Source organism: Prinia subflava, chromosome 2 (genome assembly GCF_021018805.1).
Source record: "Prinia subflava isolate CZ2003 ecotype Zambia chromosome 2, Cam_Psub_1.2, whole genome shotgun sequence".
NCBI lineage: Eukaryota > Metazoa > Chordata > Aves > Passeriformes > Cisticolidae > Prinia > Prinia subflava.
Genome location: NC_086248.1, coordinates 9,182,429 through 9,210,214, shown reverse-complemented (window position 1 = coordinate 9,210,214; position 27,786 = coordinate 9,182,429). Strand labels below are relative to the sequence as shown.

Below are 27,786 nucleotides of genomic sequence, written 5' to 3'. Positions count from 1 at the left end.
CTTTAAGGCCACTTTCCACTGACTTAGCATAAATTTGATTCTGTAAATTTATACATTGGAGTCCTGCATCCAAACTCATTGGACTTTCCATATGAAGAACTGTTAAAACATGAATCACCATCAGGCTTTTACAGTATTATCTCTGTGCTGTATTATTAGGAGAATACCAGAAGTTGCTCTTTGATGTTTAATGACAAAAGAACTGAAATGGGACAAAGGTGACTGAGGATAAGCAAGTGAGAGGCACGGAAATCTCAGCAGTATCCAGCTTCAGCTGCTGAGAATAAGAAATCATCTCTGACAACAGTGATCACAAGCACAGTAACCAAAAAGGAAAAGCCCTAATAAGACTGTGCTCAATGTCCCTTTGAGTACTCCTGGTCCTCTGTGATTGCACCTACAGTCCAGGTGGGTGTGTGATCCCCCTCCTGTTGAAACTAGTGGCAAAATCTTCATAAATTTAATATATCTTAATTCTGCCCCATGAAAAAATTCTGATCAAAGGATTATTTCCCAGATATTAAATGTGACAGCCTACACTCCATGCAGATATCACCAAAGACACAATATTCCTGGCTCTAGAAACCAAGACTCTAATCTATTCTTGGATAGACAGATGAAGACCACGGCTGCCATCAAACACTAATCATGATAGTTAGAGATTAATCTCTTGGATTGACAAATAAATTGAGAACTTTGACAATTTCCTTTGAAATCAATACATTTTCAATCACACTTTTCAGCAGGTGTCAGTACTTTCTGTGTACTTGACTCCCAATGCTGAAACCTGTTTAATAGCAATAGGAGAGGGACTTTCCATACCTCACCTTACAACTGGGTCACGGCACAGGAAAAAATTATCTGTTGTTTCACATTACTTGAAATATTTTCCAGTAAGAAGTACTCTTAGAATTTTTCCAGCTGAAGCCCAGAATTCTGCTAAATATACAAAAGTCTCAGAAGTGTTCTCACTGCAAACTATTTTTCAACAGGTCAGCTCTACATACTGAACTATTTGCAAATTATTAAAAATATAAAAAATATTAAACACACAGACTGTTCATTACATTTGCAAGTCTCACAGGGCTGAAATGCAAATTACTCTGTACTACAAATATTTGGGTAACTGAAAACTTGCCCAAAATGTTTGAATTAAAAAAAAAAAAAAGAAAAAAAAAAGAAAAGCCTTTTTATGGGTTAAGGTAATAACGAGGAAACTGTTCTCCCAAAAATCTCTATCTTATTGTTGGACTGAAAATAGTTTAATAGAGAAAATATTCATTGACAGAGTAGTATTTTACATAGAGAATTAAGCCCCATCAAAGTGGGTAATGTCATTCCATCTACAAGGGAAGTGCTAAAAGAGACAGCCAAAATTCGTAACGGTGTGATAACACCAGCAGGGATGGATTTGTTGCTATTATGATAAAAGCATATAAACAGAAGAAGATTAGGAGGGGTGAGAGTGAAAAGTGAGGAAGAATAGTTTATTGGTTGGAAGAAGGGCAGGGAGAAGCTTATGTTGGAATGCAGTGTCACAGTTACACACCATAAAGCTTTCAGTTGCTCCCATTACATGAATGTCAGAATGCAGCTGCCACTTTCCAGCAGAAATTCTTTCCATTTTCATTTTGGAAGTACAGGGTGGGGTTTTTTTCAGTGTAGCACTCCCATGAGATCACCATATTGCATCTGCAGGTACCCTTATGGCACAGGGACTGCCAAATGTGACCTGTGTACACATGTGCTGGGACTTTTGCCACCTAACAATCTGGGACATTAAGCACCAATATGCCCTGAAAGTGGAGAGGTGGCTCAATCTAAAGTAAGCATTAAGAATCAGACTTTGTGCTGTCTTGAACCAAATGCTTTCACAGCCATCAATGTACAGCCATACCTACCAATAAACCTCACTGACAATCCATTCAGTTTAAGGAAATGGGGCTGAACAAAGTAAATGAGAAACCAGCTTTATAATTATAATCTCATTCTGCTGATGAAAAGGAAAGGCCATGATTTTCCATCAGTGCCTTGAGATCCCTGGACTTCTATTTGTAAGTGCTCCACTCAAGACACTTGGAAGGGGCTCATTTTATCACTCAGTCAGCCCTCAAAAAGGCATCCAGTCAAACCAGACCCACAGCTCTTTTCAGCTCATAGGGTTGGGAATTAGACAAGCTACCTGGCATTGAATATTACAAGGAGTTCAGGCCCTGATCATGTAATTAACTGAAGCGACTTAATGATGAAGAACAGTAAGGTTCTGCTTCGTGGTTTCAGTGAAAAACAGGACGAGTGAGTCAGGAAGTATACACTGAGCAGAACTTCATATTTTTGTCAAAGATTGAAAAGAAACCATTAATATTTGAGGTTTGAGAGAGAACCTATGTCCCAAATTCTTGTCAGAGTATCAGAAGAAGGTAAAAAGAGAGAAAAGGACTTAGGAATTCTCTCAGTCAGCTTGTTTTTTCATCCTTGCTTTCATCTTACTAGAATTGTAAGCATTTTAAGTAGTAAGGGAAAAATAGAGAATTCCTTCCTTTGCAATACTACAGACTAGTGCTGGCCTTAATTATTATGACAAATTGAATATATTTCAATATATTCAGGAATCTGCTAAGAGAGAAAATGATCATATCTAGTTTATCACACAAATAAAACTGGTCATCAGATAAGTAAGGGTTTTAGTGCAACAGAGAACAAGATTTTGAAGAATATTTCAAATTTCAATTTCAATTGCTAATGCCAGGTAAAAAGTATGAACTGTGCCAGCTGCCATTAAAGGTCACAATTTTAATTCTATTTATTGAGAATGGGGCTTGTACCTTCCATGCTAGTAAAATACACTTGCAGTAGTCATACTACTCTTTTAAAATAGAAGAACAGAAATTCAGTATTGTCAAGAACAATTAGGACTCAGTGAATTCTGCTCCTTATACAAAACTATGCTTTGTTTTGGAATTTGAAATGGAGCGGAATGTTCCTAAAATTTTCCAGTGACTAGAAATGTTGTAACAAAGTTATTAAAAGCATATTTTCATTAACATCAATTGAACTTCCTTACAGGACTTCAAAGGTAGTAAGTTTATTAAATATATTGTCCTTCCTGGACTTCCACTTAAATGTATACTTAATATTCAATTCCACATGAAAGAGCAAACTCCAATGATTTTTTTCACAAAATGCCACTCTTAAGTGGACTTGCATCCAAACACCAGAAATCAAGTATTTCAAACACTTACACACTGAAACAAACAGAAAAGGAAGTGGACTTCTATTATGTTTAATTTTGAAGATACTCTTACTCATAAGAGTACAGATGGGGATTCCTAAAAAGAAACCTAGGACTTGATGTAGTCCCCTAAACACAGCCTTATAGTCACTGAACTCATCCTCAGGTATCTGAAAAGATCAATCGTGGCATTGGCAAAAACTCCCCTAAAATAATCAGCAATCAAAGAAATACTAAAAAGATACAGAAAAAAAAGTCTCCAGTATTTGCCTAAACTTAATTCAACAGGGCATTTAGAAATGCCCTCCATGCAGTGCATACGCTATCTAAGCTCAGAGATAACTGTTTTGTATAAAGTTTGTATCTTTTTCCCATTCCTTTCACTCCTGCAGTGAACTCTTCAAACAGGACAAACCATTCCTGAGCAGAAACCAATGAAGCAGAAGCACCCCTAGACTTCACCATGAATCATGTGGAATGAACAAATGAACAATATGGCAGAGGAGGAACTATTTGAAATTACAACCCTGTCCATCCTTAGAAAACTCTTTATAAAGTTCCAAACCAAGTCCTTCCTCATTGCTTGAGCAACTGTGCCACATATATCACGAGGCAAGAGCTGACAAAGTAGCTCAACTTCTTTGCTGAGGGTTCTAGCATGGCAGTGAAATTCCATTTTAATATAGAGCTTCTAGGAACATGTATTGACTATAGAGCTAAAGCCAAGCTCAAAGTGCAACTAAGTTTGCAACGTCTGTGTTCAAAAACTCCACAATGTCTCTTCACCTGCTCCTTTCATGAACAACCCTTTAACGTCCTAGCTGGCTGTGTTCTCCTTCAGCTACTATTAAAACAGCATGAGAACTGCCAGACTTCAGGCTCTGTTGTCTTCTGTAAAAGTACATTAACTGAAGTCTAAAAGCATAAAAAAATTTCAAGCTATGTGCAACATATACCGAATTCCAATGGTTTGGTCCAATTCTCCAAAGAGACGACTCTCTGATTTTCAAGAGCTGTGCACATACAGCTGCAGAATTTCAAAAGATCTCACCTCCCAGCATAAAATGTTCTTCGGGAAATCTGGCTTGCAGAAGGGTGTTGAGTTGAGCTCTTCTTCAAATATATGCCATAAATCCTAACTGTTTTTCAAACTCACTTCTTGCTTTTGATTCTCTCTTTTTTATACAATCATTTTGATTAGTTATTACAATATGAATTTAAATTTCTGGGGATTCAAAATAACAACATTTTATTAACAAATCTGTAAAAATTCACAGTACTTAATAAATCTTGTTATTCTGCCATTTACCATTTTAACCATCTTTTTATTTTTAGTGCTTCATTTCCGCCTCATTCTCATGTTTTACTTTGGATTCCTGATGAATGATCATAGATTCCACTTTTCAGTTTATTTTTCTTTCTTTTCTGTTTGTACATTTGGCTACTTTAATGTCTTTTAACTTCCTAGAAAAAATAATTTTTATAGGTGTATTAGAATTTTGACTACATACACTTGAAATCAGATGTTTCATTAGCAGTGAAATAAACACAACGTTATAAAAAACCCAAGTCTCTTGAAATCAAAATGATTGTTCTTAGTTTTTACTTCTTTGAATCATCACAGATCAAAATCTTGCTTTCCATATTGTTTCTATATTTAACGGAGCAGTAAACCAGTATATTAAATGAGGTGAGAGAAGTTGAAGTTTCAGTGACCACTATGAACATACCACAATTTTTCACAGAAAATTTTGGAATTTAAGCCTTGTCTGGGGCCTTCTGATCACACGCTTATGATCCAAACAAGGAAATCTTAGGGCAGTGCTGTTATTAACTGAATCCTCACTCCTAAAAATGTGATCAATGTTAAAAACTGAGGTTATTATTCATCTGCTTGGTAATTACAAGCTGACAGGTACAGTGTTGCTGATTTTGTCAAGCCTGTCTTTAATTGCAAAAATTTTCACTCCCCTTTTTACCAATCTCATCTCATCTACAACACTTTTAGACTGCAAATTTTCTTGACTCAGGAGAGTACTGAACTATATGTAATCCATTATTCCCCATAAAATCTAGGACTGAGCAGGTGATACCTACCTGCTTCACCCACTTCCAAAACCACACAAGGTACCCTATGGATATGTGTGGCAAACTGTTCAAAATTTAAACTTCCCTCAGGGTTTATCTCATTTCATTTTAAGTTTCCTAAATTTTATTTTTTTTTTGCATCCTTGAGACACTTCACATTCTTTTGTTGGCTGTATTAGAAGTTGGGGTGGTTTGCCTGTGAAGTAATTTCTGGCAGACCTGCACAGCACATGGCAAAGGACAGTGCCTGTTCCTACTGAGAAAGGCAGGGTCCATTGAGGGTTATAGGAAAGAGCCTGTCTGACTGTTGACTGCTGCATTTTCTCACAGTTTACATTTTTTAAAGCTTTTTTTTTTTTTTGAAGGGGAAAGGTAGAAGATAATACAACTGGATCCCTCAGGGTTAGGTTCTGTCATCAAGCCAGTGAAAATAATGGCTGGTAGCAGTCTCTTGGGTGAGCTGACACTTTCAACCCCGTTCTGTAGTTATCAGGTTTTTGCCGATGGTGTTTTCAAGGTTTGTTGAAATTTTAAATCCAAGCCTTTTATGAGTGTCTTGGTCAAAAGTTAGTGCTTCCCTTAAAAAGTTTTGTTTGCCATGAACACATCTCTACTTTACAGCCTCCCACCTGAACAGACAGGATATTTTATATTGCCTTAAGTTTCTATGTGAATTTTTTTAGTATTTTCTTTTTTAAGAAAAAAAGAGAAATCTCCCTACAAATCTTTGTAGCAACTTCTTCGATGCTTCAAAAATACAGTATCTTATTTATTTTATTTGGTTAGATTTAGTAAATCATCTGCACTACTTCTCTCTTTTTCCAGGTGAGCGAGCTGCAGAATGTTTGCATATGCCCCACGTTTCTATTGCTGCTTTACTGCCTGTCCCATCAGAATTACTGACACTGCCTGAAGCATCATCCAAAGCTGCAAGGTGGATTTTGCAGACTCTGTAATGTGTAAGCTGTCAACTAAAGAAAATTTTATTCCAACTTCTGTCTCAGACCACCTGGGCTTCCTTGTATATGCTTCCAAAGACTTGATATACCAAGAACTGATAGAACTGCCAAATCTCCCTATTTCTCTCTCCCTCTCATAAAAATAATCCAACTCATAGACCAACTTAAAACATCCATAAAGTTAATTTAACACACTCATCTCACTGAAGGCAGCTGAACTTAGATTCATGTTTAAATCTGTGCAAAATTGTGTCAGACCACATCTTTTCTTGTTTCCTCAACAAGTAGAGGGGGATGAAGGTGGGTGTATACGAGTCCAATGCTGTTTGTTTGTTCTTTTAATACGTATTTCATTTATATGGATGGATTCACTGAAGAAGAAAACTATTCCAGACTCAGTTTTATATCATGGCTTAGAAATTCATAGGTGTCTTCACAAGACACACATTTATCTTAAATGTGTACCAATTCCCTTGTGAAGTCTGCTAAGCATAGCTATCAGTTTTTTCCCTGCATAATAATTTTACAGATACTGTCACTGAATTTGTTTTACTGTAAGTCTTTTATCCATTTTTATGCTGAATTTTTGCACTTTTTCATTTAAGCTGGGAACTAACAAGAAATTCATATATTTATTACTCCCTCTATATCTCTCAATATATATTTCTATAATATTTCTCTATTTTATGCAGTCTCACTGTACTTTTCAAAATATCTGAGATGAACTTACTTTTGAAAGGGAGCATTCAAAGTGCTTAAAAATATACTTTGCTAAGCATATTTTATAATGGACAGTGAGACCATCAGAAGTTAATTCACCTAGACAACAGCTGTATAAACTGATTCTGTTTAAAGTACCGTGACATCTAACTCAGATAATCAACACTGGAATTAGATGCTATTATATCAAATGAAACTTTCTAATATGGAATAAAAATTTATATTCCTTTTTATCTCATGGGTGAGTATGTTTTTATCTTTTCTCTCTTTCCAAAAAGCACCAGAATTTCTAGTCATAACCTGCTACATTGTCATCCTTTCAGAAGATGTTTTCTGTAATGATGACACCATGAGTATTGGATTACATATTTAGATTCTAATCTCTGTAAAATAGAAACTGAATGAGTGTCACTGCTTTCATATATTCTTTCCCTCTTCCTTTAAGCCTGCTGAAAAGATTACCTATTATCTCAAAGGTCAGACACCCTTAGTAGTTCCTGTACTGTTAAAATTCTCTCTTTTAATCTCACAATCTCACAGATCCTGTGGATTTCCAGTAGTTAGTTAGTAGTTACAGAGTAAAGAAATTTGTTTTCTTGTAGAAATACCCGTATTTAAAAACACGGTAGTTTTCTCTTTCCTAAGAGAAAGCACATTATGAAAGTACATAAGCACATTATGATAGTGCTTCCCATACTCACAACCAAATGTTCAACAACTGAAACTAAATAATCAGTATGTACACAGAAATGATGTGTCAGGCTTTCCAAGTTAAGAATATGTTTTATGCACAACTATCCCAAGTTCTGTGGTTTTATCTATCATTTACGAAATCAACAAATTCCAGCACTACCCAATATTCCTTCCCACCACTGAGACATAGTAGCAATGCATGGGTTTGATTTACATAAGAAGTTTAATTTGCTTAAACTGATCCTACTCAGAGGTTTTAAACTCTTCCTCTTCAATGAGTTTTACAGGAAGAGCAATACTTACATTGTACTCATTAACAAGAGTTAATTCACTATCTCAAAGGTGCTAGCATTTCAAAAGCATCACTGCAAATGAAAGACTAATGCTGTAAGAGCTTGAATTTCACTAGCAAGGAAACTTGTCAATCTTTGATTAAATTAATGATCAAATGGAGTGTTTTAGGAAACACTCAATAGTGTTGCCAGTAAAGTAAAAGGAAATCCTCCAAGTAAGGATTTGCATTTTAGAAGAGAATGCCTGGAGGATGTAGCATATTTATGAGTCAGATACATGTTCCAACAACTGAGAAAATAATTTTGTCCCTGAGCCTTGTTTTTCAGATCTGTTGTCTGAATAAAGAGCAAAGAAGATTATGAGGTTAAGAGCAAGTATCAAGGAAGCTGTACATTATTGCAGTTTTCCATCTTCACAAAACGAGGCTGATTTTCTTCCTTCCCAGTGCCAAATTTTTTTAGCAGTCTGGCAAAATCTGGATGCTCTGGTTCTCACTAAGAAGTGAATGTTGTTAAGACTTGAAGCCCACCATGACAACTGGAAAGTGTTTGTGGTTACTCATGAGCCAGAAAAAAGAGCAGCCAGGAATTATTCTGCAGCTGTGTCACTGAACAGGAGGGCATGGGATGGTCTGTGCTCACATGGATGAATCTCCTCCTGCCTCTGAACAGGATGTCAGGATCCAAACTAACTACTGGGAATGGTCCTGGACCTCAGCCAAGCCCAGAACCATGCAAGGGTGTTGCTGGGAGTTGCTGGCTCCTTTGGGCCAAAAAGTCACTTAAAGACAAGTTTAAAACATCACTGTCCCAGTGCTAAAATCTGTGCCTTAGCCCTACTTAGATACAAGTACAGATGTAATCTGTGTGCCCTTCATAACTAATCAGACTTGGTTAAAGGCATTAAGCTAAGACTAAGTTTGTGTTAATGGGTTTCCTGAAGGGACTCTCAACAGAAGCCTCCCTGAGAGTCAATGGGAAAATAGGGATGGGCTCCAAAACTGAATTCATGCTGGAATAAACTGGCAATTCCCGTTTCATTTATCTTAGTTAAAGAGGAAAGCGTTACCTCACACAAGTTTAAGGAAAAAAAATCAGTACCTCATTTAGTTGCAGAGCACAGGGACCCTAGATAGCAGCAGCATTTGGGTCCAAAGAAAGGCAATAAACCTGATAAAAGGACTAGATAACAAGTCCTATGACAAGTGGCTGAGGGAGCTGGGGCTTCTTAGTCTGGAGAGGAGGAGATTCAGGGGAAACCTCTACAATTGAAAGAATGCTGCAGTGAGTGGGGGTCAGTCTCTTTTGCTCTGTCTAAAGTGAAAACATAAGAGGAAATGGGCTTAAATTGCACCAAGGGAGATTCAGATTACATTACTAGAAATCTTTTTTTTCACTGAATGAGTGGTCAGGCATTGAAATAAGTTGCCCTGGAGGTGGTGGAGGCACTGTCTGTGGAAGTGTAGAAAAGGCATACTGCATATGGCACCTGAGGTATGGGTTAGGGGTGACTATGGTGGTATTGGGCTGATGCCTGGACTTGACGATCTTGAAGGTCTCTTTCAACACTGATGATCCTGTGATTCTGTGAAAACTGACAGCCCAAGACGAACCAAGAAGGACAGAGAAGGGGATGTACTTTCTCCTTTTCATTAATGCTACGGGAGGGACAATCTAGTCTGTATGTGGTTAGACTACAGAAGAGCTTTAAATTGTGAAACAAAAATTTCTTCAGTGAAGCAGGGTCAGGCACTGGAACAGACTGCACGAGTGGCTGAATCACCATCCCTGGAAGTGCTCAAGAAACATGTGGATGTGGCACTGTGGGGACACGGTTTAGCGCTGAACACAGCAGTGCTGCATTAACAGCTGGACTCAATGACCTTGGAGATCTTTCCCAAGCTTAACGATTCTATGACTCTGCGATTCTAAAAATCAAACCTGCTAAACAAACATTCCAAATATAAATGTTTACTGGATTATTTGAATAAAAAATACAATGAATTAACCTCTACCTCAGAATAATAAACTGTAAACAATGAAAGCCTCTTAAAGCAGAGAACTTTAAGACCAAACCCAAAATTTGTATAATGAAAAATATCACCAAGAACTACACAAATATAAAATCAAATGATCCAGCTACTAAAATACACATACGTGCACAAAATCTTGTGGGAATCAAATATTCCAGTAAAAATAAAGGGAGAGATGGAAACACAAGTTTCTTATTATCACACTTCATATGTTATAAAACCTAAGAGTTAACTTATTTTTGGCAAAGGGACAAAGATTGCACAATACCCTGGCTTACACAAATATTTTCTATTGTTGAATGCATCTTAAATGTAGCTTGTCATATATTAACTTTACGCACACAGTGCACCATGAGGTCTAAGAGTGTCCCAAAGATCCCTACATTTCAAAATACTGACAAAAAGCTGCCAGCATCCGGTGAGCCAGGTGTAAAAATGTTACTCAACAATTTATAGTTAAATTGAAAGCAGATAAAATCATTTGAGCAGTAAAGACAACAGATTTTGACCCCCAAAAAGTTGGCACTTTTGGACGAATTAAAGCACATATTTTCTAGAATGCTCCTTTCTGAAAATATGTAAGATTTCTCTCAAAAATTGTTCTTGTTTATAATCACAAAGTGAAATATGCCTGTAGAAATATATCAGGTTATCCTCATTTTTTCACATTTTTAGTTCCTTTTTCCTTTAAAGGAAAAAAAAGTTAGATGTGAAGTGGAAATGGTTATGAAGCAGTTGATATGCATATATTAACCGCATACATTACATTTACTAACCACATGCATATATCAAACCCAGACTTCTTGTCACCGCTAACGTGGCACTTCCTTCCACTGAACATTTTATAAAGTAAAGGAAGAAACAATGATTTAGTAAGGGAGAATGTTTAAGAATAAAAATTCCCTATTCTCTATATATCAGCCACTCATAGAATGAGTTATTACTGAGCACAGTTTGCCATTTACAGAGGGCAAGGATACGGTCCTGCTTCAATCTTCTTACTGCTTCACTGTGACAAAAATGTTCAGACATACAGAACATGCAGTAACAGCTCTCACTCTCATTGACTTACACAAACCAAGACTGAGATGCAGAAGCAGCGATGACTGTATAAAATTTTAAAATTAATGTCTTTCATAGTAGTACTCCTCACAATTTATATTACTGCTCATTTCCATATATTTTCTCATGTCTAACAAGCAATCTGTTTGGCTGAAGATAAGAAAAAACTATAAAAATCACAACCAGTCTTAATTTTTGGTGTAATACATAATGCAATTGCCAAATATCTAGTGATTTGCTTATAAACTATTAAAACTTGAGAACAAGGAAGTCATAAATATATTTCTCACCATTATTAATTATTTATATTCCAAGGGCATTAAAGATCCAAATTCAGGCTCAGAATTACATCAATCTGCTTTATTCTATGTTACTAGGATCAAGCCATTTTTTTTGTGTATAACAGAATAGTTTCCACAGGAAATATGTGGCATTACCCACAGGCTGAACACATGCACAACTTTGCTAATAAAGCAACTCCCATTCAAGAAGGTTCATGTACCTGAAGTTCTGACGCTCTTTTCATCATCTCTAGGGTGATGTAGCAACCGATAGAATGAGCAATCAGTACCAGCTTTATATCTTTCGATACATTCTTTTTGAGGAAGTTCAGCTTATGCTCTACTTGTCCATTAAGTCCAAAAACATCCTCTAGCTCCTTAATATCTGTGTCTGAAACATAAGAGAAAAGAAAATAAGTCCTTTGGTTCAGAAACAGAAATTTCAGGCAAGTCTCTTTTTTCCCCCACCTCTTTGTAGAACATTGAAATAAAAACATGCATTAATTTTAAAAACCCCAAATAAACCAAACACACGAAAAACCCCTCATCAGACTTAAAAATTTAATTTTCAGTTGCCACCACTGGAAAATACTGACTGATAAATCACATGCACAGGATGCAAAGCCTTATGTGTAGCTTGGGAACCAGCACAGCATACGTAAACACTTGCAGATTTCATAGCACATCATTCACTATCTCGATCTCCTTCATTCAGAACAAGATGAAACTCAGAGCACTGGATCAGCTTAAATCAATACAACTTCACATTGAGAAATCAGGAATACTGCCCAGGAATGAGTCCCTCCTCACAGAAGACTTAGCTACTGTATATGTCATCTTGCACTAGCAACCTTCAAAATAGAGATAGCAACCTTTAATAGAGATTCAAAATCTCTATTAAAGATGCACAAAAATGTCCCATGGAAAGAGGAAACATAGGAAATGCCTATGTATCAACACAGAACATTAGCACCTGCATAATATATCCCTGTTAAAGCAGGTTCTTGTCATTGTCAATACAGCTGCAAAGAGGAAAATTGAGTTAGAGCTTCATGATTCTAGATTACTGTACAATTTCATTCCCCTTTTGCCAGGGACCTTCTAAAGGAGCTTGGGCAATCCCTCATGATGAGGACTTGGCTTCTTGCTCCCTGGCCAGTCAACAAGACAAAACTGAACTGGTGTCCATAAGAATATACAGCAATTCAGGCATCTTTAACTTCCTTATTACAAGGATGGTGTGTATCTGAAGTGCCCCAGTCTAAGGGGGTTCACAGCTCTTTCATCTCCTAGAAAAGTGCTTTACCCACTAAACTAAACTAAACTAAACTAAACTAAACTAAACTAAACTAAACTAAACTAAACTAAACTAAACTAAACACTAAGTTAAGGATATATCACTCCAGCTTATGCTGGACTATTTTATTGACATGACTGTAAGAAGAAATTACTAAAAAGAAGAATAAAAGAAAGATTGAAGGAATGCATGCCCCTATCTTATCTAGATGAGATGGAGCAGTACTAATACCACTTAATCTCTTAAATATGTGCTATTATTTCAGGGTTCAGTTTCATACTACAGATTAAACCTCTGATCTTTTATGCTCTTTACAGGCTGAGTTGCAGTGCAGTTTTAGCCTGAAGTAAGCTAAAAAACCTCCTGGCAGCACAGTTTGCCACACAATGGGGACCAGCTCATGGTCCTACAGATGGGGTCCTAGGTTCCTGGCAAAAGCCACCCACCTCCTAAAACCCCTGAGCAGCTAACAAAGTGCACACACAGCCCTAACTGGCCCAGTAAGGTGTTTAAATTCTCACTTGGTGTCTTTTGATGAGCTCTGCAACTGTTCCCTGTGTGAAAAATAATGTGGAAGAAAGTGTCCACCAGGCAAAGACACTGTAAAGATAAATATATTTAAAAGACTGAAATGCATTGAAAAACTACTGTAAGAGAAAGTCAGAATTGTAGTTCTGTTTCAGATTGTTCTGCACCTGCTCGAGGAAAGAGGTAACTATGAGTTAACTGCATATGACTGTGAACAGCATTTATCAAATTGTGGCTGTCAGTACTTAAATTTGTACACAGTAAATTTCGTGGCAACTGGACAGTCACCTCAAATACTAAAGATTACAAACACTGCAGTAGTGAAGTTATTGGGAGGTTGATAAGTAACAGAACTATTTGGTAACCCAAGCAGGCTGGTACTAGATCACCTTTTTGATCATCTGTATAAAACATAACCTTTAGAAGCAAAATAACTGCTCAAGATGGGTATTTTCTGGGTTTAAATAATTACCATCATAAGTCCCAATGAAGTTGTTTTTCAGTTAAATTCGTATTTCTGCTAAAAAACTACCGATGATCCTATCTCTGCAAAATTTAGAGCAAAAACAAAAAAAGGTTTACCAAAACACTCCCAAGGGATGCAAAATTAGAAGGGAAGTGATATTTTATTAGGCTTTCTACATGTAATGGCAAACAAAGAGTTTGTTCTATTTTCCAAAACCTTAAATAAAAGCCTAAGGCAAAAGCATTGTTTTTAAATTTAGAATTTATTTTTAGCAAAAGCTGCCTTTCCTGTGTTAAATTACACAGCAGATCAGCCTCATGCAGGAATAGGTTGTCTACATCCCAAGTCTAATTACAGGTGTACGTAACACAGAAACTGCCAGCAAAGTAGAAATACGATGGCCCATTTGCTATAACAACAAGTTAAAGAGTAAGTTATATTGAGTACATCTGTATTACAACATATATTATAATATATATGTGTTGGTAACATATATATTGTCGGGTTGAATGACTCAATTGTCCCTTGTAAACATTTGTTATAATTTCTGTACTGTTTTACTCAGGCACTGCCATCTTGGTAGTTTATCAGCACATCTTTTAATGTTTTACATTTCATTTCAATTCTTGAAAATAAGTGTTTTTAGCTTATTTTCCAGTCAGAGCAAGGGAAAAAGAGGCAAAGTTGGTGTATAAATCTTCTGGAGAACTTTTCATGGTTCACAAGACCCCAGAAACAAGTAGAAAACAAGAAAAATTTTTATTTGCATTATTCAGTCTCCTGAGGTTAATGGCTTTTCCATACATGAATTCACCATCTGCTAAAAGTGCTGCAGAAGACTGCTGCCATGAAATTAATAAATAGCACAGCAGAGACAGTCTAGGCCCATCTCAATATTTTCCACTTAGATAACTATGTTAAACAAATACAGTTAATTAGTTAAGACATTACATACCTAATTTAATGTTTATTCACCTAATAAATAGCAGTGTAGACATTCTGGCCAACATACCCAAAGCTATTGACTTCAGTAGAAATGTGCCTGTTCAGAACCAGCTGTGTTGCCAGAACAAGAACCCTGAGGAAGGACATGGCTGGGGATTGAGAATGAAGTGAGAACAATGGCTTTTCCCCCTTTTCATTTGGCCAGACTTGAGAACACTCAACTGAAGCCTGTGCACCAGTGTTTCCTTAAGGAAGCCAGCGAGAGCTGAGCCTGCAGAAGTGATTTTTAATTGGAGGGGTCATTGTGATTGATGATGATCATGGACAGTCGTTCTGCTGTGGGCCAAATCAGCCTCAGCACAGCCCTCAGAGCAAGGATGCTCTGATTCCCTCGTGGTTCTCTGTGTGTGCAACACTCTGGCCCGTGTTACACACACAGAGAATCTCTCTGAGGTTGCGAGTCCTGACCCCAGAGAATTGTTTCAGCTGTTTAGTACAACTTCTCCTTTTCTTGTAAGTACTGGTTTATTGCCAAACCCAATCACCTTGGCACTATTCCTAGAGAAGGCACACTGGGGAATGAACATGTAATGTAGGGTCTGGTACTCCCCATGCAAAACTCTCATCATGGACAAACCCTGCACTGCTCAGCTGAAGCTCCAGTGTCACGTAACCCTGTACTGAAATAGGCATCCTATTTGACATCTGGACAAACATACAATTGCCCACGCCTCGTGTCACCTCATGTTTCCCCAACACAAATGCTACGCTTCTAACAGTCCAAAATGTGCAAGAACTGGGCTGCATCACAGGTCTGAAAGATTTATTTATTTATTTTAGAGAATAAAATCGCCCAGGGATTATCCAAAATCAACACGAATTTCTTGGGTGGAGAAGCTTAAACGGGCTCTTTGTATAAGCAAACAGGCTTGCACAAACACACTGGCAGTCAGCACTTCAATGGCTCTACATCAAAGAAGGACCAGAGTGACTTCACCTCAGGTGTGGAATACATGCCATGGCTGAAGGAGAGCTCATTTAAGCAGTTTTCAGATAGCAGAAATTATACGACTTGTACCTTCTGCTACAAACACCCCATCTCGGCCAAGACATGGTTTTAAGACTTTATTTAACTGGTATATTAAAAGAAATACTGTATTTTTTTTTTTTTTTGGCAAAGCATTAATTTTCTGATGTGCTTTCAGAAAAACAAATGCGCCATCACTTTAATGAATCTCCTTTTCTAATCTCTGCTAAAACTACAGGCAGAAAACAATGATAGATCAAAAAAAAGTGTTTGCTCTAAGATTAGCCGACAAGTTAATCTTGCTAGGAAAGAGGACTTTGGTTTTCAGGGAAATAACAGAGAATTGTGTTTGTTTGTTTTTCTGCTGTGTATGTAAGGGAAATTCTTATGCAGAAAAGAAGCACAGCAGTTATATGAGCAGACTTTAGGCTGCCAATTCATAAAAGTTAGCCTTGCATTAAAAAGTCTGCTGAATCATAGACTTCTTTTTACTGGAAGATTCAAAAAGATACCGGAGGCCTGACTTTCTAACAGGACCTTCAAATTTCTGCACACCTTTATACTTCCCAAATTTCACAGTTTTACATGTCCAAACTCCAAACTGCCCTGGTCACAACAGGTGACTGAGTATTAGAGCTCAGTACATATGAACACTTGTCCACTTGTTATGGAGTGACTTTGAACTATATCCAAGAACAGCTCATAAACAAGGCCTCCAGATTACTCATGAGGAAAGGTGACCTGCAATTACATATAATGAAGGGAAGAGAGGTAAAACTACTGGTCTACCTGCATTCTATCTTCCTCTTCCATGGACCACCGACTCTAAGAAGTGGTAGGAGGATATGTAGGGACAAACTTCAATCAATCATTCCATAAACTCATGTGGTCAAGAATTTTCACAACTGGACCTTTTGCAGGGTAAGGACAAGCAAGTCCCTGGAGATCTAGTGGGGTAGCTCAGGGACATATAAATTCCTCAGCATCTCCACCAAATGCCCCAAGTAAAACCAACATATTGGGCCAAGTGTTTTACACTTTACATACCACCTCCTTTTTCCACCACAAACACATACACTGACAGTGGTGGGAGGAGCAGTAGTTCTGACTGAACAACTTGTGTTTAGATGAAGCAACACCTGGAAAGTTTTTATCTTTTTCTTAAGGTAGTGACAGGCAGAAATTACAACTGAATTACTTAGATTAGCTGTTAAAATGGTCTGCATAATATGAAGTCTAATTCTGGAAATTAAATAAATAATTTGATTGCTTTTTTTTTCTCATAGCAAAAGACATTAATTCCTTGAAACTGAACCATGCCATTTGAAAGATTTTAAATAGAACTGTAAGCTTAAAAATTGAGACTCAAGTTTTGTGGGTCCAGTATGGGCATCCCGTAAAGATATATTGCTCAAACCCTGAATGTTTCACTCAGTCTTTCATTTGATTAGTGAACCATGGATAATTTGTATCAGCAAGCAATAAAATGCCAAAAAAATAGGATGGAAACCCTGAAAGAATGTTAAATAAATATTGAAGAACTCCTCCTGACACCAAGATCCAGGTCTTAAAGCACTGTGTTTTAGATTAACCCTTAGACCTTAGTCTGGCCCTAGCACCCTCAGGAACTGTTCATGCCACTTTTAAGATAAACACACCACTCATTAGTGTTTATTGGAGCAATTACTTTTTGTAAAGGTATCCTCCACAAATAAATTACCATTTACTCAAGATACTGAAGTGGTCATAGTATTATTTTCTTACTAGAAAAATAATAACGACTTATTTTACAAATTGAACTACTGATTTCCTTTGCTTTTTACACACCTATTGCTGGGACACTTGTCTAACACCTAATGTGTTTTTCAAAGGAAGCTGTACTATAATTAAAGTACGAGTGTAGTCTGATAGAATGAACTAATAAACATAACAAGTACTAAACCCAGATTTTTATTAAAAGCATACAGGAGCACCATGAACTTTTAAAATTATCTCTTAGAAACTTACTTCATTTTATATTCCCAGTTTTGCTTCCCTCTGTTCAGTAACTATTATCAAGTAATTATGAATAACAGCACAAAGTTTGAAATAGAATTTTGTTGGTTGTCTTGATGGCAAGGCAAACCCATTAAAAACTGTTTTTTATGCAGATCTACCCCAATTAATGTCTCCATTCCAAGCACTTTAATGAGCATAAAGCAACTGTTGTATGGGTGTATTACATAATGAATATGGTAAAGTTTTTTGTATTTGAATGACTGCACTTTGCAGTTAGTAAGCTGAATAACTGCAGGAAGTGCAATCTGTAAGAATTCTCAGCATTGTATTATAAAGAGAGAAAACAAACAGTCAAACAAACTTACAAAAAACCCTCATACTTTGCAGGATACAGGCAAGAGACCCATCACTGTATAGGAGCAGATCTGAATTTCCAACATAAAATGACCTCAAGGAGCAAAAAGTAAAGAAGTCTGAGCCCTTGGGAAGGTGATCGTGCATGCCATGTTTCTTGTTTCTGGTCACACTGAAGCCAAGTGCAAGGCAGTGTCAATGCCCCCCCACATGTCCACACACACAAAACTGCACACTTCAACAAAATTTGCTTTTATACAGATTAACAACAGAAGAAAACCAGAATAATGATGTTCTGCACATCACTGAAGAAAGGGTAGATGCAGCATAGATAGTAAGGAAAGGACAGCAGAAATTGTGTGAGTACTGAAGGGAACAAAAATAGATGAATATCACTTCACAAGCATTGATTCCATTGGTTACAACAAATGAGGTGCTGCACCACAGTAGGCAAGTCCAACAGTCACACCTATTGAAAACAGCACTTCAAAACTTTGGGAAGTTTAAACAGACACAAAAAGAGAAAGGACTGTGAGCAAACAAAGGAGAACCAGCCGGAGTTTAGAGCAGAGTAAGACAGCTGGCCAAGGAAGACAATCCATGTTATTTCAGAGACAGGAAATAAAAAGAATTATTTTCAAAGTAAGAGAAAATGAGAAGGTGTACACCATGATGTTAAGAGACGGAAAAGGGAAAAAGCAGGGAGTTGAGAGGGGCAGTTATACAACAGCCCAAGTTACAATACAGAATCTACTTCACAGTGACTGGACAGATTGATGGGTGACATTTTCTGAAGTGCTTGGCACTTCTACTGAATTCAAGATGTAACTTCTAATTTGCTAGGCCAGTTCCAATTTTTCTTGAAAAGTCATCCCAAAATTTTATTCAGTACTGTGACAATAACCAAGACTGACATTTTCAATTAAGTATGACTCTTCAGAGTAATACCAAAGTAACTGTAATGCACTTCCTGTTTCACCAGCTCCTACAATGGGCATTAGGATGGCAGAAAACCTAATCCTCTTTCTTTGCCCTTGTGTATATTCCTCTTGGATGATACTGTTTCAATAGAAGTGTAAAGTAGGTTTCTATGTTCATTTGTCCATAGAAATATTACATTTAATATCCAGATCTAGATTAGGTAACAGCAGCGTCCGTTTTAAGGAACAAATGATCCACTTAGGCAAGCACAACATTTTTCCATCTTTCATCTGTATCCCTCCAAACTGATGGGTTATAAGAAGCCTTCAAAATTACCTTATATGCTGTAAACTGGTGGCACAGCACTGACTGTAAAGAGCTACGTCAGTTTATGCCAGCAGAGAACACAACCCCCTGCTAGCACTACTGAGGGCTGTAGCACAGCATGTCTGCAAAATATTCTGCAGTGCAGTGCTACCTCACAGGACACAGCCAACACTCCCAGAGCTACCTGCCCTGAAAAGCCTTGAAATCTCTGCCTGGGCTCCTCTTCACACAAGGAGTGTGACCTGACAGCAAAGGGAACCAACCACAGCTCAGTGACTCCCAGCATTGATCCCCACTGGCAAAAGAGAAACGGACAAAACAGCACGTGCAAAAGTCTGAATTTATGAAAATCAATGGTAAAACTGAGCAGAGCAAGTAGAATTTCACCTTGTACTTTGTATAAATGTAGCAGGTTTCTTTATCAGTTGCTGATGCTTAAAATAACCATTTACATATGCTGTGCAGTGCAAATTTTGTATCTTTGGGGAGGAAACACATTTTTGTGAAATGACTACGTTAAATTCTGATTTATATCTTTTCTTCTCCAGTGTTCTGTTACACTGTTTAAAAATTAATTCTCTGTTACCAAGATAGCAGTTTCCTTTTTAACCTTCCTGAAGAAAATGCTGAAGGTTTCTTTCTTAGCCACCCACCTGAATTGCACAGCTCACAACTATGGCAACTTGCCCAAGGTACTACTGTGATGGCTTTATTCTACTTGGAGTTTCACCTGATAGGTGAAATAGAGACTGAAGCACCACCACTACAAAACTGAGTACTTAAAGGGGCTACAAGAAAGCTGGGGAGGGGCTTTTACAACAACATGGAGTGATAAGACAAAGGGAAATAGCTTTACACTGGAAGAGGGCAAGTTTAGTTTAGGTATAATGAAGAAATTCTTTACTGTGAGGGTGGTGAGACACTGGAACAGATTGCCTCAGGAAGTTGTGGATGCCCCATTCCTCAAGGACAGGCTGGATTGGGCTTTGAGCAGCCTTATCTAAAGGAAGGTGTCTTTGCTCATGGCAGGGGAAAAAATAAGGGATTTTTGGTCATCATTTTGCACATGAGAGGTCCTACATGGAAAGTAAATCAGTTCATCACAAGTAGTTTTAGAGTCGTGGTTGTAAAAATTTTAGTTTCCTCACTCAATTACATTATCAGTCCTTGAAGCAACAGCTCAACATAAACATTTGGAAACTGCCTGAGGCTTTACAGTATAATTTATATAAAAATACACCAGCTGAGTTTTACCTGCACTCTAGACATAAACAGCTCCAAATATGATCAAGTAGTTTCATACTGAAGTTTATTCAGGAACACTGATATTGTGTTTTTTATGACCAACTGAAAAATCCCCCAAATCATGCAAACCATAGCACGGAAGTCAGTGGAGTCTCTGACAGCAAACTCAGTAGTAATAGGCTTGAAGCCATAGTTCTGTTCTGAAAAAAGTGACACTACAATGGAAATGCCCAAGAATTTTAATAATCTGCTACAATGTTTAACCCAATGGGGAATTATTTGGCAACTAAGTAGTCACCTGACCACACCACTAATTCAATAACTGTAGTAAATTAGATTATTTTAATATATTTATTAATCGAGAAAACCTCAAATTCAGCCTTTAGAAAGGTAAGAATATGTCTATCTTAAAGAAAGACAGTAGTGCCATGTGGTATCAAAACTAGGAAAAAGAAAAACTTCATCCAGCAAGTGGCACTGAGACTCCCTCATTCAACCTGAATCCACAGTACCACGTAATTTTGTTTTTTATCATTTCTCCAAGCACTTTGCCTCTACTCAGATCGCACAGATTTAAGATACACTACTGGTAACAGTAATTCATTACTGATTATTTAAGAATGAGGCCATCTGCAGTTACTTCTTCTGCACACTCTGCCTCACAGTTTCCTGTATTTCCCTGAAATGCCTACACTGCTCCTCGAAGGAAGGGAAATTCCTAAAACTAAAACAAAACCAGAAAGGGTCTGTGTTCCAAACCTGATTATTTTCAGAATCAGGAATGATGTTGTGCATCACTGATGGCTTCTCACTCTTTCTCACTCAAAGCTATAGATCATTATCAATTAAAAATAAAAATATTATTAAACACTGGACTGATCCCATATGGATTTGCACCATCTGTTGCAAGTTTTGTGAGTATAAAAATTAAATCAAAGGTCTCTATTATAAATTAGAATTGCTAAATGAAATTATTGATCAGCTTTCCTTCCTGCAGCCAACCTGTGTAGTGAATAAACTTTTTGATTCAACTATAAAAAACAAATCCAGACCTCTTACACCTTCAGGCATGATGACTATTCCCTGCTGCTGTGGGGTTACTTCATTGTCATTCTGTTAACAGATGCAAGAATATCTTTAAATTCAGTTATGTTAAAGGAGTCCTAAGTATTCTCCCTGGGGAAAATAATCTGATCATGTCAATACTGTATTTATTAAATTACATTAGGTTTTTATGTTGCCCTTAACAGTATGGTAAACATTTAAACAAGATACTCTGTAACATCACAGCACTGCTCATCACAAGGAACTGTGACCTGCCTTCAAACAGACCCGAAGATGTAAGTGTTACCTTCTCATCAGGTCTACATTCTTGAACCTCCCCCACTAAAATCCAACTGCATCTAAACAGAAACGGTGGTATCAGCTGGAGAACATACCTACGTCATGAGACAAAATGCAGAAAGTAACCTATAAACAATTTCAAACCCTACATCCAAAGTTTTCTGGAATGCAGTAAAGACATTGTGCTCTCTAATGGATGTATTCTTGCCTTTTTTTTTTTTTTTTAACATCTTGTTTTCTGGATAAAGATCCAGAAGATTGTATCAGTTTTCAAACATCTTTAAAAACAGAATTATATTACTCTTATCTGTAGGTACAGATGAAAAATTCTGGGTTTTTTTAACCAAGAAGTTAGTTGAATAAAGTACTAGAATGGATTAAAAAAGCTCTCCACACAAACATTTTTTAGTAATATTCCAATAGATATTATGTCAACAGAATTAGTGGAAAATCTTCAAAGAAATAGAGAATGCAGGGAACCTATTTTTCATATAGCCATAAGAAATGTAAAGACAAAGTCATATTCCTTGTAATGTCAGGAAAAATTAGTCACTACTCCATCAAACTCAATGCGATACAGAGATACATTAAGTGGTACCAAAACAAGCTTAATAGTGTTTAAGTCATCTTTACAAATAAATACATGGCTGCTAAGGTATGATAATATAAGCACTTAAAATTGTGAACATTTTCAATGGCCAGAAAAGAAAACAACAGAGCAACTTAGAAATACTTCATATATGGCAAAATTTTATTTTTCTTGGTTTTGATTTTGAATGGAACAAGACTTTTAAACACATGCTTAAAATTATGCAGGACTGATAAAGTCAATGCCAAATGCCAAGATTTCACTCTAAGGATGTATTTGCATAATTATGGGCATGATTACAGGACCTCCATGAATAATTAAAAGAATGTGGTTTAAAGGAAAGAAGTAAATGGAGTAGTGCAGTATCCCTAGGGCTGCTTACTTTTCACACATCTAGATTTCAAGCATTCCAGTGGGTTCATAACATGAAATGACCATTTGTTTCCTTAAAATAGACACTTAGCATTAAAGCTGTACAGTAAAATTCAGATCTTACCCAGCTAAGACAAAAACCTCAACATTTAAATGGCTCATAATAACTTTTACACATGCACACACGCTTCCTTCCTCAGGTTGCCTTTTCCAAGACAAGGAAGGAATAAGGTTTCTGGGCAGCAGCAGTTGCTGGATCACAGGGGGCAGCAGGACTGCACTTCAGTTCCTGTCCCATCCTGTGAAAACAACCAGTCCCTCTGTGCACACCCTGCCCTGGGATCCCTCACTGCTGACAAACACCATGCAAGGAGCTCCACGTGAATAATCAGTGCCAAGGCCAGCTCTGAGAACAGGAACCTTCCCCTCTCTATACATTAAAAAAAAAATTCACTTGGTATGAAATAGTTGTGAAACTAGCATAATGCTACCAGGATGGCATACTCAAAACTTGCTTTTTTTAAAAATTTTATCTACATTGTGATATCACTAGACTGGGAGACATTATGTCATATAAATCTGCATTAAAGTTAAGCAGAATTTTAATGTGTTTTGGGCCATAAACATGACTACAGAGTTCACTGAGTCTGTAACATAGAAATATAACTGACTAAACCTCAAAGGAACTTATATTCAAGATAATTCATCTTTCAATGACTCTCAGATACTTTAATTTATCTGCCCAGGAAGCAGAAAATGTTGTTGAAATAGAAATTAACGTGAATTAAATGTGTGTAAGCATAAGCTTAAAGTATGCATGTGAGATGCCAGCCCAGCTGCTTTCCTACTGTTTTTCTCCCTGTGTATATATAAATATGCAAGACAGAAATGCTTTTTAAACACAGCTATCACTTGTACCTCAGTGTGGCTATAGATCTGCTGTTAAAACCAATCATACAGAGCTGAGGCAAATACGAAGATTTGCTGGTTGAAAAACTTCTGAGTACGACAGATTAATTCTGAGAAGTTTTTGTACTGACCAAGGAGACTGCCAGTATCTCTGATCCACCTGATTCAGCAAGGTAGGTATTTCCATCATCAGCAATTGCTAAAAACATCTATTCTACTTAAAATATGAGTCACAAGTCAGCAAAAACTACCAAATGCATACAGAGTCCCTGTGTCTGTGTAACTTCTGTCCCTGGAAATGTTTAAGACCAGGCTGAATGGAGCTGTGAACAACCTGGTCTAGTGGAAGGTGTCTGTGTCTATGGCAGGAGGGTTGGAACTAAATGATATTTAAGGTTCCTTCCAACCCAGGCCATTCTGTAATTCTGTGACACATAACAAGGACAAATTCCTATTTTTAGGAACCCAAAAAACACCCAGCTTCCTTGATCTCCTCATCTCCTGTTTGCAGTAGTGCAGACCACAATCCCACTCCTTGCCAGCACCACACGTTCATGGTGGCACAACATCTCCGAGGGCACTGCAGCAAATGCTTACAAAGAGGTGTTATTGGAAAAGTATTCTTGGTTACTACTCATTCCACTGAGCAAGTGGAAAGTGATGGGAGTGCCAACTGCATCTGATCAGCCACATCACAGCTTGGGAATCACTGGCCTAAATAACTTGTAGCCCTCCTATTATAGAACACCACATTCTTTGTCTTGCTCAGGCCACTATTTTAGGCTCTTTCCTGCCAGCACAGCATATCATGATGGTAAAAAGTTATGGCTCATATCTGCTAATCATGCCCACACTTCTATTTGTCATTTGGTGGACAACTACCCAGCAATTAACAAGATTATTAACTGGCTGAAGTATAATTAATTTTTGCCCTAACAATTTCAGTTATTTTTGCTGGATTTATATCACTTGAGCTAGAGGCAGACTCACACTCATAGCCAATTCTGCAGTTTCATTAGAAGCCAGAGGGCTGCAAAAGCAAACTCCATTCAGATGAATTGTAACAACGGCCAAGAAGCAATATATCAAATAAATGTAAGCTACACACCACTTCCAAAATTTCCTGTAACCATAGAATTTTTTTTTTTTATGCACAACTTCATTTCAATACAAAACTTCACACTGATGGTACATTAACATTCCAGGTTCACATAATCAATGTCTTCACATATAATTTATTACTCCTTCACCACTTCTCTGCTTTTTCCATACTGTTTCTTAGGATGTAATTCAGTTTCAAAATGGTCTGAAGGCCCTACTTCCCCTGTGTAAAGAGAAAGCAGTGCAAACACTCTTTTGATGGACTAGAAATCTATCATTATCAATCTTTTTTCACCAAGAACTATAAACTAAGGTTAGTTTAGCAGATTTTAAGGATACACTACTATCTTCTACAGTCCATAGAATACAAAAGATCAAACTAGAAATTTACTTTATAAATTGGCTATTAAGAATGCCAATCAAAATTTCCTGTCATTCAGAAGGAAAACCATGCCTTGCTGATTTGACTGCGCATAGCTCAATACTCATCTGTACAGTTTATAAAATTCTAGAGATTTATCTTGAATATAATTTATCATTTGAGCAAATATTGTATCATTAAGTCATGCATGCTAACTAGCTACTTACTAGGTATATGATATCTTAACACATCAATCGTGTCTCTTAGGTTAATTAATATATGAATCACAGGATCCTGTATTTCTGTAGCACTTGGCAAACATAGAGTATTAGAACAAATAAATTAATAATTTAATTCTGATTCAATTTTTCTTTACTCTCAGTATTACTTTGCCACCAAAAGCAGTTTATTGGCAGCCCTAAGGACAAACAAAAGCAAGTCTTCAATCTTCTTGAAGGACATTGAAGCACTGGAGTGTGTCCAGAGAAAGGCAATGAGCTGGGAAAGGGTCAGGAGCACAAGCCTGATGAGGAGCAGTTCAGGGAGCTGGGAGTGCTCAGCCTGGAAAAAAGAAGTCCAGGGAGGACCTTATTGCTCTCTACAGCTACCAGAAAAGAGGCTGTAGCCAGGCAAGGCTTGGTCTCTTCCAGGTAACAAGAGATACAACAAGGGAGAATGACCTCAAGTTGTGCCAAGAAGGGTTCAGGTTGAACACGAAGAAAAATTTCTTCACTGAGAGTGGTTAAGCATTGGAACAGGCTGCCCAGGGAAGTGGTGGAGTCATCATCCTTGGAAGTGTTCAAAAAATAAGCAGATGTGGTACATGATATGGTTTAGTGGGTATGGCAGTAGTTGGTTGCCTTGGACTTGATCTTGGTGGTCTTTTTCAAACGTAATGATTCCATGATTCTACACTTATTTCTGTCTGAGATGTTCTATTTCTTGTTTTTCATCAAGCCATTGAAGATGCCCACAGAATTAAACCACTTTAAAACATAGCTATGTATGTACACCTGCTGTCTATGCATGTTTTATGCTAATTTTAAACAAAATAAGAGAGAACTAGAAAATTGCTCTCCCTTTTGCAATTTTGCCTACACCTAAGGATTGATGTTGGCCTGTTTTACATTCACAGTTCAAGACAAATGTCTTTTTAAAAGCTGAGGAGGAGGGTAAATACATTGAAACTGAGGTATAACTTTTGTATTGTATTCACTGAGTAAAATTAAGTTTCAAATCGTTTTGCACAGTGGATTGATTGCTGGGAGCAGAATTACAGCAGTTCAATTAATGATGTGTGTCTCTGTGGAGCAGAGATTGCAGGAGTTCTCTGAACTGAAGGATATCATACAGAAGTAGAAATGAAGGGTGTAGCTTTGTTCAGTTTCCAAATTTCTGAGTGATATCCCTCCAGTCAATTAGGAAGTAGTCTGTGATTGATAGCTACTTTTGGAAAATTTGCTTTAGTCTTTATGAGACTTTCAAAATCTACTTGAACTAAATATAATCAGGTGTATTATTCCTATGTAGTTTGCTACAATTTAGACCCCTTTACAGGCAGCATTCTTCATAAGTCAAGTGCACAATTTAAATGCTTGCACACTCTCTATCAGTGCTCTCTAAAGTGGGGTGTCTACACAGTGTGATATAGGAAGAAAATATCAAAAACGCTGATTTACTGCTACATCACTGCAGCTTGACCAAGTCCAGAGGACTTCCAACATTAATCAGCTTTTAGGACAGGATTCACTGCTGGTTCCCCTCCATTTAACAATGCTTGGAGCACCATCTCTTGCTGGAGATATGCATGTCAAAATACTTTTAACAGATACACAAGCAACCTCTCTCCTGCAAACATCCCATACCCCAGTCTCAGAAAGACGTACTTGCTTCCAGGAAATTCACTGATTTAGTACAGCTATTTTTAACTTCAGAGATAATTAAATCCCTCCTAATGTACTCAATCTCTGAATTGGACATTTAATTTAAAAAAGTCCTTTTCTAATCTACTCTTCTCAACATAAACACATTCTAGACCTTCTTCACTGTAACGTGTCTCTAACAATTGCCAAGAGTTAACTCTCTTATTCTCTTAACAGCACATATTTGTCTGGCAAATCTAATTTACCTAAAATACTTCACTAATTTCTCATCTCATACAGCTGTGAAAATTGTTCTATGGAAATACAATGGAGACATTTAAAACTCATGTCAATCTGTTTTCAATAGGCACAAGTTTTGCCATTGAAACCAGGAGGGTACAAACAATTGTATGCACAAGTTACAGCATTGTACCTTCTATCATTTCCATCCCACTCGGAGGTTTACAGTGTCCAGCATGGCTCACAACCCAGACAGGATACTGCTGGTTCAGTCCACAATAAAGGGCCTGTATAAAGGTCCTGTAATAACCTGCCAGTCCAGGGTTACCTGCCAAAAACCAAAACATATAAGCACAGTCAATATCAACCTTCCAACAGCAAGCAATCTGCTTCAAAATAAACTAAACAACATTACACAGCAATTTGTTAATTTATTTTCTGTAGTACATTTCCAGGTTTTATTTCCCCAATGTCACGGGCTGTGCTACTCAACTTGTTTAATTCCACAGACCAAGAGCACTCATGGGAAGCATTTTACA

At 37.3% G+C, this 27,786-nt stretch overlaps 1 protein-coding gene across 2 annotated transcripts in view; it reads right to left on the bottom strand.

Annotated features, from left to right (window-relative positions):
* The window catches only part of LDAH (lipid droplet associated hydrolase), a 114,695-nt gene that overhangs the window by 55,416 nt on the left and 31,493 nt on the right, over positions 1–27,786 (bottom strand). Inside the window, exons 3-4 of one of the 2 annotated variants that reach the window (XM_063424337.1) lie at positions 27,441–27,575; positions 11,583–11,752 (exon numbers count right to left, since the gene is read on the bottom strand). In XM_063424337.1, the coding sequence (XP_063280407.1) occupies positions 11,583–11,752; positions 27,441–27,575 (305 nt within the window). The remainder of the gene's footprint in view (positions 1–11,582; positions 11,753–27,440; positions 27,576–27,786) is intronic. The other variant, XM_063424343.1, reaches the window with a different exon arrangement.